This window comes from Electrona antarctica, assembly GCF_951216825.1.
Source record: "Electrona antarctica genome assembly, chromosome: 17".
In the NCBI taxonomy this organism is placed as follows: Eukaryota; Metazoa; Chordata; class Actinopteri; order Myctophiformes; family Myctophidae; genus Electrona; species Electrona antarctica.
Genome location: NC_136798.1, coordinates 26664425 through 26677272, shown reverse-complemented (window position 1 = coordinate 26677272; position 12848 = coordinate 26664425). Strand labels below are relative to the sequence as shown.

Genomic DNA, 12848 nt, shown 5'->3' with positions numbered 1-12848 from the left:
AATTACTTTAAACAACATTAAATTCCCTTTGTCACTCACTTTGCCACTCGATTTGCCACTCGATCTGCCATTCACTTTATGCATGCGCATACCCTCTATTGGGCCACGGTATCAAAATGGGGAAGAAAAATATATATGATCAAGAAAACGCTTCTAATATCAAAACATAATTGATAGAAAAATCACTACGGAAATAATTGATAGCTGCAACCCTAATCACATAGATTTTGGACAGCACTCGCATTTGAGCCAGTGAATCTCGTACATGATCGCATCCCGTCACCCGGCTCACCTCGGCTGTGACCCCGGTTGGACAGGACTTGAAGTGGGTGGGTGTACTCTTCCCCTGAATGGCTCTATTCAGCCCACCTGTGGTAAGCCATGTCAGGTGAAAGTGGAGAGAACTCTAAACACAGAGCGCCTCAAGTCACCCCGGAGGAGCTACTCAAAAGCAGCCGTAAGTGCAGGTTGACACTTGCATTCCGCGAGAGCGTTCTCCACGTGGCTGAGGGGGAACAGACAGGGCATTGAGCCCCCGAGCCAGGGTGAGTGAGAGGGAAGAGGGGGAGAGATCTGAGGACGTGGATGAATGATGACGAGTGCTCCATCTATTGCCGTGTTTGGGGTGGGTGGGTTAAAGCAACGTAACTCTCCCTTGTGCCATTGAGTTTCTCCACTTTTATATCTGAGCAGATTCCAGACCAAAACCGTTCCGCTACGCTACGCACAGTAAAATAAATTAAGAGACACGAGCAGTTTTTGTGACACTTTTACAACTCTGGACGGAAAGAGAAGAAAAGTCACCATTCTTGTGGTTTTCGTTCATATTTCTTCCATGTAGAAAATTGGCTGTGTAGAAAGTGATCACACTAGGGAAGGCTGTGTATATTGGCAGCATGCAGTACTGCCTTTAAAGGTCAGAGTTCATGACTGATGTGTAGTTTTCATATTATCACAAATTCTACTTTCTTTTTAAATATAGTTTCATGACTCGCAAAACTACTGACCAATTGTAAGACAGTCAGTCAGTCTGGATATCTCAAATGCATGGATTTGGACAAACCTCTGTGGAAAGATTGGTCATGGGGCAAAGGAGATGGAACTTGTCATGATGTTTGACCAAACAAGGATGTGGTTAAATGATCACTTCTGAAAGGATTATGTACAGTACCACCACGAAACGTTGAGGAAAGGTTTGTCATGAGATGGAGCAAAGGAGAACTTTTCACACTGATTGGTGGTCATCCTACTGTACCCGAGCCTCCTCTGGTTTTCAAATGTTTCCAAAGGGGTGTTGAGCCCCAGGCTATGCCTACTTACTATCTTTCATAATTAATAATGCTGTCCTATATTTTTCACATATAGTAATTTAATAAATACAATATTATTCTTTTTTAAACCTGTGACGAAGCACATTATAATGCCTTAATGCACAGAGGGCGATTGTTACAAACCATTGATTAAATATCAAAAATATGAAATTGACCTTTTTTTATCAAAAGTGGGCGCAGCAGTGTGGATAGCACTGCAACAATTTAACCGCATAAACCTTAGCTTCCCCATTCTGGGCATGTCATAATGGGCAAAATAGACCCAAATTTAACAGAAACAGATGCATACTTGGTAGAAATATAGACAACATTCTACAAAATAGCTGATCTACAAGCTCACGTGTCACGACTTGATGCATTATGACTTTGTGAGCGTGAAGGTCAGCTATAGCATTGCAGTGGATAAGCGTGGACCAGAGGAAGAGTAGCTAAGCATCCTGAATAAACAATAAACAGTTTCTAGTTGTTGATGTTATTGTTGCACAGACAGGCGGTTACAATGGGTATAGCAGGTATTGCATAAGAGGGTGTGGCATTCCTTATTTTCATTGTTCCCAACCTGCATCGTTATTCGTTCATCAAGTAGGCCGGTGGCCAGCGGGAAAGAGTTGGGCACTAGTTTAATAAAATAATAGTTAAATAACCAATCTGTATTTTGGAAATGTCATTATAGGCGAAAAGTGTCAAGTGTCAGCAACAAAATAACGCTTAAGTGGTAAATTGATTCATTGATATAAAATCATTTTAATAAAAGAGTGTATTAACAATCATATTATGGACTTAATAAACCCACTTCATAATATAATGCTGATTATGTTTATGAAGGCGATGATGAGGGGGAGGAGGGATTGATTTCTATTTAGTATTATTGTAATAACAGATCTTGCTATAAGAATGGACCTGGTCTTGAAGTCCCAGCAGGCAGCCTGCTGGCACTCGGCATGCCTTGTCAACAGCAGTGCCAGGAGGCTGCAGGACGTGTGCCTGCCTCCCTCACCCTGGTGTGAATCTGACCCAAGATGATTGATCGCAAAGCTCTCATCTGTGCCAGAAATGAGTGCCTGAATCAACCACAAAGCAAAGATACATTCTTGTAGAGGCAGTTATGTTGTCACCCATTTCAGTGCGATAGCTACTATAATAACTGAAAATGTTTCCTGGACTTTCTTGTCTACTGTACATTGCTAACAGGACATTGTTTCCAAAATTAAGCTTTGATCTCTTTTCAGCCATTGGAATGGTCACTCTGGTTTATACATCATTCACTAATCTCACGATTGCTGCAGCATTTATGGAGGCATTAAATAAAGACTGTAGTACCCATTGTCCATGGAACATTTTAGTTAGAATAGCTCAACACTAACGTTCCCATACCATGACGTCTGGCTTTCGCCTCAACGAAAGCCCAGCATGTGCTTTTCTCATTTCCGCACAATACCCTTTGAGCGAGGGACGGACGAAGACCTTACTGTACCTCGGGCTCGGGTTTGCCGGTCATGGTCTTGAGCAGCTCATGGAGGTGGGGCCAGTTGCCCTGCGAGTACCAGCCCGGCTTCTCCAGGGACGGCAGACCCTCGCTCTCCTCCACATCGTTCACTGCCGGGGCGAAGACAGAGAAAACAAACCGCATGGTCAGCCACACACACAGCAAGCTGCTACTGGAAGAGAGGACAAGAGCAGACGTGACCGCATGCTCTTTGGCACCCAGACATTCAACCGCCTCCTTTCACTTAACCTCGCGCCACCACAGAACTAACCAGCACATCCCACAAGAAAATACAACAGGAGCAGATACAGTAGGATCATTTGGGTGATACGTTTATAATAGACCACATTGTTATACGTATATATTATATGAATATCGTCAGAACTTATTTTTTTCCTTTTCCTTAATGGTTTTGGAAAGTACAAGGTTTCTGCCCAGCAGCAACCATATATATCTGTATGGGTCTATGTCTGTGGGTTTATGTGAGGTGTGTGGTGGTCTTGAATTACCTAAAGTGTCAAAGAGGGAGGGAAGCCTAATTATAGCTGCTTCTCCGGCTCTGTTAGAGCTTGTTAACATGTTTATTAATGCCGTCCATGTAGAGTAAATCACAGCGATGGACTGTGCCCACTTCAGGCCCAGCATCATACAGTACCTGCCATCATGTCCGCCTTCACCTGTTACAGGCAACGTTATACGTCACTTAGTCAAGCAAAACAAAAGATATTTAGTTTGGACAATTGCCTACCTGCAAGAGAGACATATGCAGTGTCTGTGTGTGTGTGTGTGTGTGTGTGTGTGTGTGTGTGTGTGTGTGTGTGTGTGTGTGTGCGTGTGTGTCTGTTCTGTATGGGACTAGGATGAAATTATCCTCTTGTTGTCATTACTCATGCACAGTAAAAGTATCACTCTATTGAACAGCGTAATAGGAGCATCATTTGGCAAAGGTTTGCTCGCACCAAAAGTACAAAGCTCACCCCAACAGTACAAAGCTATCATCGCAAGCAGTACCAGCTAAATTGACAGCCCTTAGTTGAGAATGTATATTTACGGAAGCACAACAAGTTGTTGATTTTGGCTACTGCATGACCTTCACATGTTGTCTTGTATTGGGCCATTATGTAGGAAGCCTGCAACTCCCTCCATGTTTGAAGTGTGGCATTGCTCATTCTGGACAGAAGAAGTGAAGAGTGGTGTTCAGGACTGATTGGCACTCGAGAGCAGCGGCAGCAGGAGGCAGACAGAGAAGAAAGCATCCTCCACTTGCATTTGAGAAAATGACAGACACTTTCTACCCGGTGTTCCTATTTTGAGCATTAAAATAAATGTTTTCCAAGAAACAGTCTAGTCCGCAACAGGTTACAATGAGGGTTATCACAGCATGCTATAAATATTGTGACAGAAGGGAGTGAAGGAACAGTGCTGGAGCGCGCACACACACACGCACGCACGCACGCAAAAGACAACTCCCTGAGCACGTCATTTCCGCCAAAGTCCTTATGTGTAAATACAAGATAAGGACATCAACTGCAGGACATCGCAGGCTGCTTTGCTGCCCTCCTACACACACACGCATGTGTATTGATGTATTAATGCTGTAAAGTGCACAGAGACCCCTTGGGGTGATTTTGTACTATAAATAAAATGAACTGAACTGAACTGAACTGAACTGAACTGAACTGAACTGAACTGAACCACACACACACACACACACACACACACACACACACACACACACACACACACACACACACACACACACACACACACACACACACACACACACACACACACACACACACACACACACACACACACACACACACAGCTATTGGGAAACTGGAGCTTGCAAGATAGAGGAATGTTTTTGATAACTTGACATGATCCCAGTAGGGAAACGGGTTCTCTGCATTTGATCCATCCTAAATATTATGAGCAGAGGGTTGCCACCTACGGCCATTCTGGAAGCAGTTAGGGGTTCAGTGTTTTGCTCAAGGACACTTTGACACAAATTCAGGAGAAGCCAAGGACAGGAACCCGGAACCTTTACCTCCCAAGTCACTGCCGCAAGTGAATGTTACAGTATGTGGTCTCTTCATGTTGAGCTTCTGAAAGGATGTTGAAAACACCTTTTAAAATGTGTAGAGCTGCAACACTGTAACCAAATTAGGTCTGCAAGCATGAGGCCAATATTTAGAGAGCGCTGGCATCATCTGAAACGAAATGACCGTATTGGAACAACTAACACAAGGCTGCAGTGTGTTATGCTGTTTAGATCTATACACCAGGAACTAATGAGCTAAATACCTTTTCTCTGATGCAGAGATTAAAATAGGGTGCATTTTGCATCCCAAAACGCAGTTTATAGTTAAGGGACGCAATAAAACAACGACCTCTGCATCCACGGGATGCACTACTGTACTGTTTTTTTATTCTAGTTTATTTTGCTAGCTTTAGTTATAATAATCATTTCTGTTTTCTACATGAAAAGAACCACATTATAACCATATAAAATGAAATGGGAGTTAAATGCTGCAATTTGTAAAAAATGGCAAAATATGACTCCTAACGTCGTTGAAGTGGGACTCATAAAATGTCCCTGGGACTCATCTAAAAGACCATCCCTGCATCCCAGGACTCATTACATTGAAAACCTATTTACATCACTGCTGATGAGATAATAAGATAAGATAAACCTTTATTGATCCCCGGGGGGGAATTCAGGTGTCATGGCCTCCTCAAACGTCATGTCCCCTCCCGCTCCCTCAGGTCTGGTGACGCAAACCTCCTTGATGTCCCCAAAACCAAACTCCGTACGTGGGGTGACAGAGCTTTTGCCTTTGCTGCCCCAACCCTGTGGAATTCCCTCCCTAAGGCACTCAGAGATGCCCCCACCCTCCAAAATTTCAAAACCGCCCTCAAGACCCACCTCTTCCATATTACCTTCCCTAGCTAACCCTTCTCACTGTCTTTCTTTTTAATGTTTTTAGCTTTTAGTGTTTTTCCTTTTTCTAATAAAGTTGTTTTTATTTTGTTGTTACCTCTGTAAAGCCCCCCCCATGTAAAGCGTCTTTGGGTACTCAGAAAAGCGCTATATAAGTTTGAGATATTATTATTATTATTATTTATGGCAGCAACAGCAGTAAGAGTACTGAAACGCAAGAGAGGTACAGGTAAGAGCTGGAGTCAAGCAAAGAATAAAAAAACTAAAAAGAAGAAATAAGACTTGATTATGACAGTACTACACATGTGCATGCCACTGGGTCTATGAAAGAATTAGTTAACATACTGTACTGTATCTACTATCTACAGTCTATCAATACATGCATAATGCACACTGTACGTGTTCATCAACAGGTGAATATGAATGCCTATACATCTATCACCAATGAATATATGGATGAATATCATTTTGCGGTCAACAATCAATATATAAATGTGTAGAAGTTGAGTATAAGTCTCAAAACAGTAAAGCGTTATCTGTCATGGTTCTGTACTCTGTAGTGTTCTTCAAGCATGTCAAAGCTGAGGGCAGGTAATCTTGAAAAGAACAGAAAAGGATCTCAACCACATCAATCAGTCAACAACATAACAGTCAAGCATGAGCTTGTAGATCCGTCATTGTTAGGCAAAGAGATTTGGTGTAGAGAACAAAAGGAGTTGACCAAGTATGCATAGACCCCTAGGGGACAATGGTCAACAAGTATGCATAGACCCCTAGGGGACATTGGTCAACAAGTATGCATAGACAGGGGACACTGGTCACCAAAGTAGATCAGCTACAGTATTTTCGGCAAAGAGATTTGGTTTAGAGGGAAAAAAGAGTTGACCGAGAAAAGACCTCTGGGGGACTCTGGTAGACAAAGTATAATATACTTTGGGTTTAAATGGTTAAGCTCTAAAATGGGTTTAAAATGGTTAAGCTCTAAAATGGGGTTCAAGCGTGGTTGTGGAGCCTGATGGATGCTAGCACAGAAGACTACATAATACTACCAGTATAGTACTTGGCAGGTACTGCACAAACTTAAACAATCCTGTGGGTTTGTCTATCAACCGGCAGTTCAAGCAATAATACTATAACACTCTGTAGATCCTGCAGCTTACATAATCCCAAAGCACACATTCTGAACTGCAAGCTAGACCTATATCCCGTGGTGATAATTTTATCAGTAGCCTTATAAATCAACACTCTCTTGATGATGAGAGAGACTCTTCACTCACCCCAATCACATACAAGTGTCAGAACGGGCGTGCTCAATGAGCTAACATCATTGCATTACTCAGCAACATTGAGAAGAATAACAACTCTGGGAGTGGAAAAAGTAAGTAATGTTCTCAAATACAAAAGGAGTGGCTACTACTCTACACACGCCAGAGGAAGAGTAAAGTCCTGGTTTTATTTCGGCCAACGTGGCAAGATGGAGGGGGAGCAAGAGAGAGAGAGAAATATTTTGGAGACTGGATCACTGTGTCTTCACACTTAACGAATCCCACTAGTGTTATTCCTGGCAGCAACAAAGACCAGATGAGGAGAACTGGAGAGCATTCCAGTGTGCTGCCACTGCTAGAGCACACCTTGAATACCAGGGATTCTCAACCTTTTTGATTTTCAAGGACCCCAGTTTGATATCCATTAGGCTGCGGACGCCCATTTGATACATTTCTTCTTTTGAATATGTGGGACCCCGATCTATACACTGTAAAATCCTCAGTGTCAATTTAAATCTGGCATCTGGCAGTCAAACATTTGTCAAAAATAACTGATCTACAAGCTCACTATTTTATAGGTTCCAGCTCAGTGGCCTTGTGGTTAGAGTGTCCGCCTTGAAACTGGGAGGTAGGGGTTCGATCCCTGGCCGGGTAATACCAAAGACTGTAAAAATGCCTCCCTGCTTGGCACTCAGCATCAAGGGTTGGATTGGGGGGTTACATCAACTACAAATGATTCCGGAGTGTGGCGCGGCTGCGGTTCACCGCTGCAATGGGTCAAATGCAGAGAACAAATTTGGCATACAGCAATGTATGTCACAAATAGTTGGATGTTAACCTTTTTTTTCAGTGTTAATAATAACGGACACACACACACACGCGCACACACACACGAACGGACGGAGTGCAAAACATACTCTCTCCCCATGCCTTCGGTGGAGACAATAACATAGCAGGACGGCTGAGTTAACCACTTAAACCATAGATAATATTATGTTTTCATCAGGTGTCTGTACTTGCCCCCTCCCTTTTCCCCCTCTTTGCCTAAAATACACAAGCTCACATCGCATCATGTTGTGATGTGTTGAGTGCTTGTAGATCCTCTATTTTCGCTGAATGTTGGCCAATTTTTTACCAAACGTACGCCTATTTAGGACATGCCCAGAAAAGAGACAAAGGGGTTCATTTGTTGAATCTTTGCAAATTTGACACACAATTTATAGCACCTCTTTGGTTTGAATATTGGCTAAATTCCTCACACCTGTAACTGATAAAATGCCATGCCAAGTTGCCAACCAATCACACGGTAGCACACAGCTCTGGGCAGCTCAGTTAAGAGGTAAAGACGGACTCACCGTGACCTAGTTCTGAAGGGTCTAAAGGCATATTTAGTTTTCGGTGAAGAGATGACCACTGAACCGGTGGTTAGTAAAAACAGAGAGATGTGTTGTGTGCAGTGACCACCGCAACGTGACGTCATGTTGTAGTTTTCGGTGGTCACCTCTTCACCGAAAACTGGACTATGAATAGGCATTGAGACGGACGGACTCACCTAGGGTTCTGAAGGGTCTCTGCTGAGGAACCAGGGAGAAAAAGCCAGGCTTGAGGGCGTTTGTGATGATGATGTCAAAGAGCTCCTCAAAGTCCTTTCTGAAACGACAAATATAGCAGAACTAGGTTCAGTTCAGTGCTAACCACTTATAATAAAGCCTCATATACTTTGTTACACGACACATTGCAAAAACAAATATGGCCAAAATGGGAGGCCACTGATAATGTGGTTGAAGCAGTGGTTCTCAAAGTGGGATGCAGGAACCCCCAGTGGTCCTTGAAGGGGTTCCACGGGGTAGCATAAGGAGGGACAGTTTAATTAGAAGTTAGCTAAATGAGCGTATGTATAAGAAGGACTATACAGTATATAGTATACAGTTGGCTACACTCTGTTTGGGTGGACTGATTCATTTCCTTTGCTTTCCCAACATGTTTGAGAACCACAGAGTTAAAGGACACCGCTTGGACAGCGCCCAGATGCCCTTAGTAAACTACTTATAGAAGCTAAACATTGTGTTTAATGAGGTGAGTAGAGACGGTAGAGAGGGGTTGAGGTAGGGAATGCAAGAGGCATAATAACGGTAACATTTTGAGATAGCTGCAGCACACCCATAGCAGGCCTACACAGTACAATAACTATCATAGCAGGCCTACACAGTAAAATAACTATCAAATTGATCAATTTGGTTCTCAGAGTTAAACTAACATAGTGAGGATTATACAGTGTACGTGGTAGGTGAGTAACAGAATGCAGATGTCTGACGTTGCATTACGTCTGCTCTTGTGGTGCCCATCTGTCGTCACCATGTGCAGGGAATTAATCATTTTCCTTCCCCTTTTTCGTTTTTTTATGACTACACTGTAGCTACACTGCTACACTGTAAACTTGTTAGTATTAATGAAAAGCAAAATGTCACTTTGGTACAGGTTTGTGTTTCAATGTGATTGAGGTTTGTGTTAATGAATTCAGTACAAAACTAGAAAAAGTGCCCTTCCGGGCACAGGTCTCCACCAGGAGGATAGGAGTGTGTGTGATGTTTGGCAAAATGTTTAGGAGGATGTTTTTTTGTATTTGTTTTTGCAACAATTTGCTTCATTTTGTTGAGGAAATGCAGAGCCAGATCACTCATAGCATCTCTGAGGATAGAATTCTGGATGAGCAAGACATGTGCAGCATTTTGTACAAAACGGGCCACTCCTGAAAACTTTGGAAGGCAATCTTAGCCAATCAGTGTACAATCTGAGAAATCCAACAGACTCGTCTTGATCACATGACTACAGAGATCATGTGTACCGATTGCCATTTCTTCATACGCCTTTGATGGCAATTGGATGATTTGAGGCATTTTGTCCAAAAATGTGTTTTGCAAAAATCAACCTGTTGGTGGCGCTATAACAGGCCAATGTGAAAAGGGTGGGATATATTCCTCAGCCTAGTAAGAAAATGTGTGAAAGATTTCACGTAAATTGCATGCTGCGTTCATGATTTGAGGCTATTGTTCAAAACGGGGCAATCTTGCAAACTGTGAAAGCCAATTATAGCCAATTAGGATGGAATATGAAATATCAGACAGATCCGACTTGAGCACATGACCATAGAGATACTGTGTAACGATTTGTGAGATTTTTGGACAGAATCTGGAGGAGTAATATCAAAAAATGTGTTTTACAAAAGTCGGCCTCCTGGTGGCGCTATAAAAGGCAGATGCGGAAAATGCAGGTCAAAGGTTTGTCCTTGGCCTCTAGGGAGTGTGCATGCAACGTTTCACGCAGATCTGTGCAGTTTTAGGTAAAAAATGTGAAAAGCTGCCTCATGGTGGCGCTATAACAGGCCGTTCTGGAAAATGTGGGGCAGAGGTTCATCGTTGGCATCCAGGGAGTGTGTGTGCAAAGTTTGGCATCGACCGGGTTAACGGTGCCGGAGATTAGCTGTACACAGACGGACGGAAGGAAGGACGGACGGACGGACACACGGACGGAGTGCAAAACATACTCTCTCCCCATGCCTTCGGCCTGGTGGAGACAATGACCCAAATGGACAATAGGCTTTTTTGGATTCATCCTTTTATCAGACCTTTTATATTGTACTTCCCTGTGCTTGTCTATGCAAACTATTAATACAGTATTTAATCAATCATCTTGCCATGATGTAACCAAAATTAATATTGGTGAGATATTTTCAATAGGTGCTCTATTGAGCACCTTACAGTATATAAACTATATATATATATATATATATATATATATATACACACACAAACTGTATATATAGTGTAGGTGGGTTTTGTTATACCTTGCAACGTAAGTGAATGGGAAGGCTATTTTAGATTATCACACTTTAATCAATGGAGCAACTATTGAAAATATTGCCAATATTTGGAGTTACATCATGGTTAGCCTCGGTACCCAGGCTTTTATTTTCGTTCCCCTTGAGACCAGAAACCACACAGGCTGGGCCAGGCTAAGGAAAGGTAGACACACATACAACACATACAAACCTCTACCAAATTGCCAATTTCCTTTATCTCCGAGTGTGTACAAATGTCAATTTTGTTCAATTTGTACACCCACAGTTACAAATTGATAAATCACTGTGTATGTAAGTAGATAACTGCTATGAATGTAGAGACCTAAAAATCTATCAAAGTCAAGTAGGAAGAATCATAAATCTTCAACTCAACAAAACAAAGCAAACGCGTTGGCTTGAGGGAAGGAAAGGATGCCAAGTCATGTTATCTGATGACTTTGCTTTAACCACTTAAACCCTCTAGACATAAGGCCCTTTCAGACGGACAGCGAGTGACGCAGACGTTCTCGCCTGGATCAGCGATGTGTCTGCTCATGACGGACACGGGACGCGTAACGTAAGAATAAAGCTCACCACAATCCAGGTCTAGTTGCCCGTAGGCGTGTGCACAAACGAGCATGTGCACGCCATTGTCACGGGACCGTGCACGCCCGTGAAAATGCGCTCGCGTAATCGACCCGCAGAAATAGCAGACCTACAGCACAAGCTCACAACACGTCCCGTTGCGACACTTTGTGATCTTGTAGATTGGCTAACTCTGGCAAATGTTCCCTCCAAGAATTGGGCGTACTAGGGTTCAAGTGTGCACATCCAAGTCCATTGCATCAGTTTTTAAAGGTATGCTTCTGGACCACTTCTCATTCAATCAAAACATGTTCAGGTCTTCATTCAATGGATGCGGTATCAAACATTAGGCAACACGCTCCATCTTGTAATAAATCTGGACATTAGGACAGCAGCCGTACAGCATCCGTAGAGGAGTGTTGGCTGGAAGAGGCTTGTTAGACAGCTCTGGCTTTGGTACGTTACTTCTGACAGATGACTGTCACTGGCCCCCAGCCTGCTCAGCACACTGAGAGGACCGGAGCAGAGGGAAGCCTCCACTCTGATCTCACTCTCAAAACGGCAGAAGGGACAGTACAGGACAAAACAAAACAATGTATTTTGTTCACCCGTGTCGTCAAGAGCTACCCAGTGAACTGGATGTGAGGCCCTATTGACCCAACACCACATGTGCGCAGACACACGTGTATGCGTGTTTGTTCTTTGTTTCGGTATAACACGTCCTTGGGGCATTTAGTAGTAGTAGTGGTAGTAGTAGTATTGAGAGTATGCGCATGCTTAAAGTGAATGGCACATCGAGTGGCAAATCGAGTGGCAAAGCAACATGCAAAGTGAGTTTAACATTGTTAAACATGCAATCAGATAGGACTTTTCTGTGTGGATGTATGGGCTGTCAAAGCCAGAAAGTAGTTTTTTGCCACTCAGTAGGCCTTCCTGCATAACTTCCTGGTTTGATGATGATGTCACGCGCATACCCTCTATTAGTAGTAGTAGTAATAGTAGTAGCAGTAGTACATTAGTAGTAGTAGTAGTAGTAGTAGTAATAGTAGTACAGTAGTAGTAGTAGTAGTAGTACTAGTAGTAGTACTTAAACTGTATGTCCCAGCACAAGTGGCACAAAGTAATAGTACTGTACTGTACATTCACTGTGGGCTCATTAGGACTATTTATTTATATATTTATTTTGGCTTTATTATTATTTCTTTAATTATTTCTTTCCAGGGAACTGAGAAAATGGAGGGCCAGCAGTAGGGAACATATTGACTTTGTCAATTTTAATGTCAATGTCTTGTTGTTGTGTGGTTAATGCCATGTTATTATGTTATGTGTGGACTCCAGTGACAATAATACAGGAAATGGTAGAGTACTCTTTCATAAAAACATTCAAGGGTGAGGTGCT

The 12848-nt window shown here is 42.7% G+C and overlaps 1 protein-coding gene across 1 annotated transcript in view; it reads right to left on the bottom strand.

The window, feature by feature from the left end:
- nt5dc1 (5'-nucleotidase domain containing 1) overlaps positions 1-12848 on the bottom strand; it is a 76619-nt gene that overhangs the window by 14202 nt on the left and 49569 nt on the right. The window contains exons 8-9 of the mRNA XM_079525358.1: positions 8579-8676; positions 2806-2927 (exon numbers count right to left, since the gene is read on the bottom strand). Of these exons, the coding sequence (XP_079381484.1) occupies positions 2806-2927; positions 8579-8676 (220 nt within the window). The remainder of the gene's footprint in view (positions 1-2805; positions 2928-8578; positions 8677-12848) is intronic.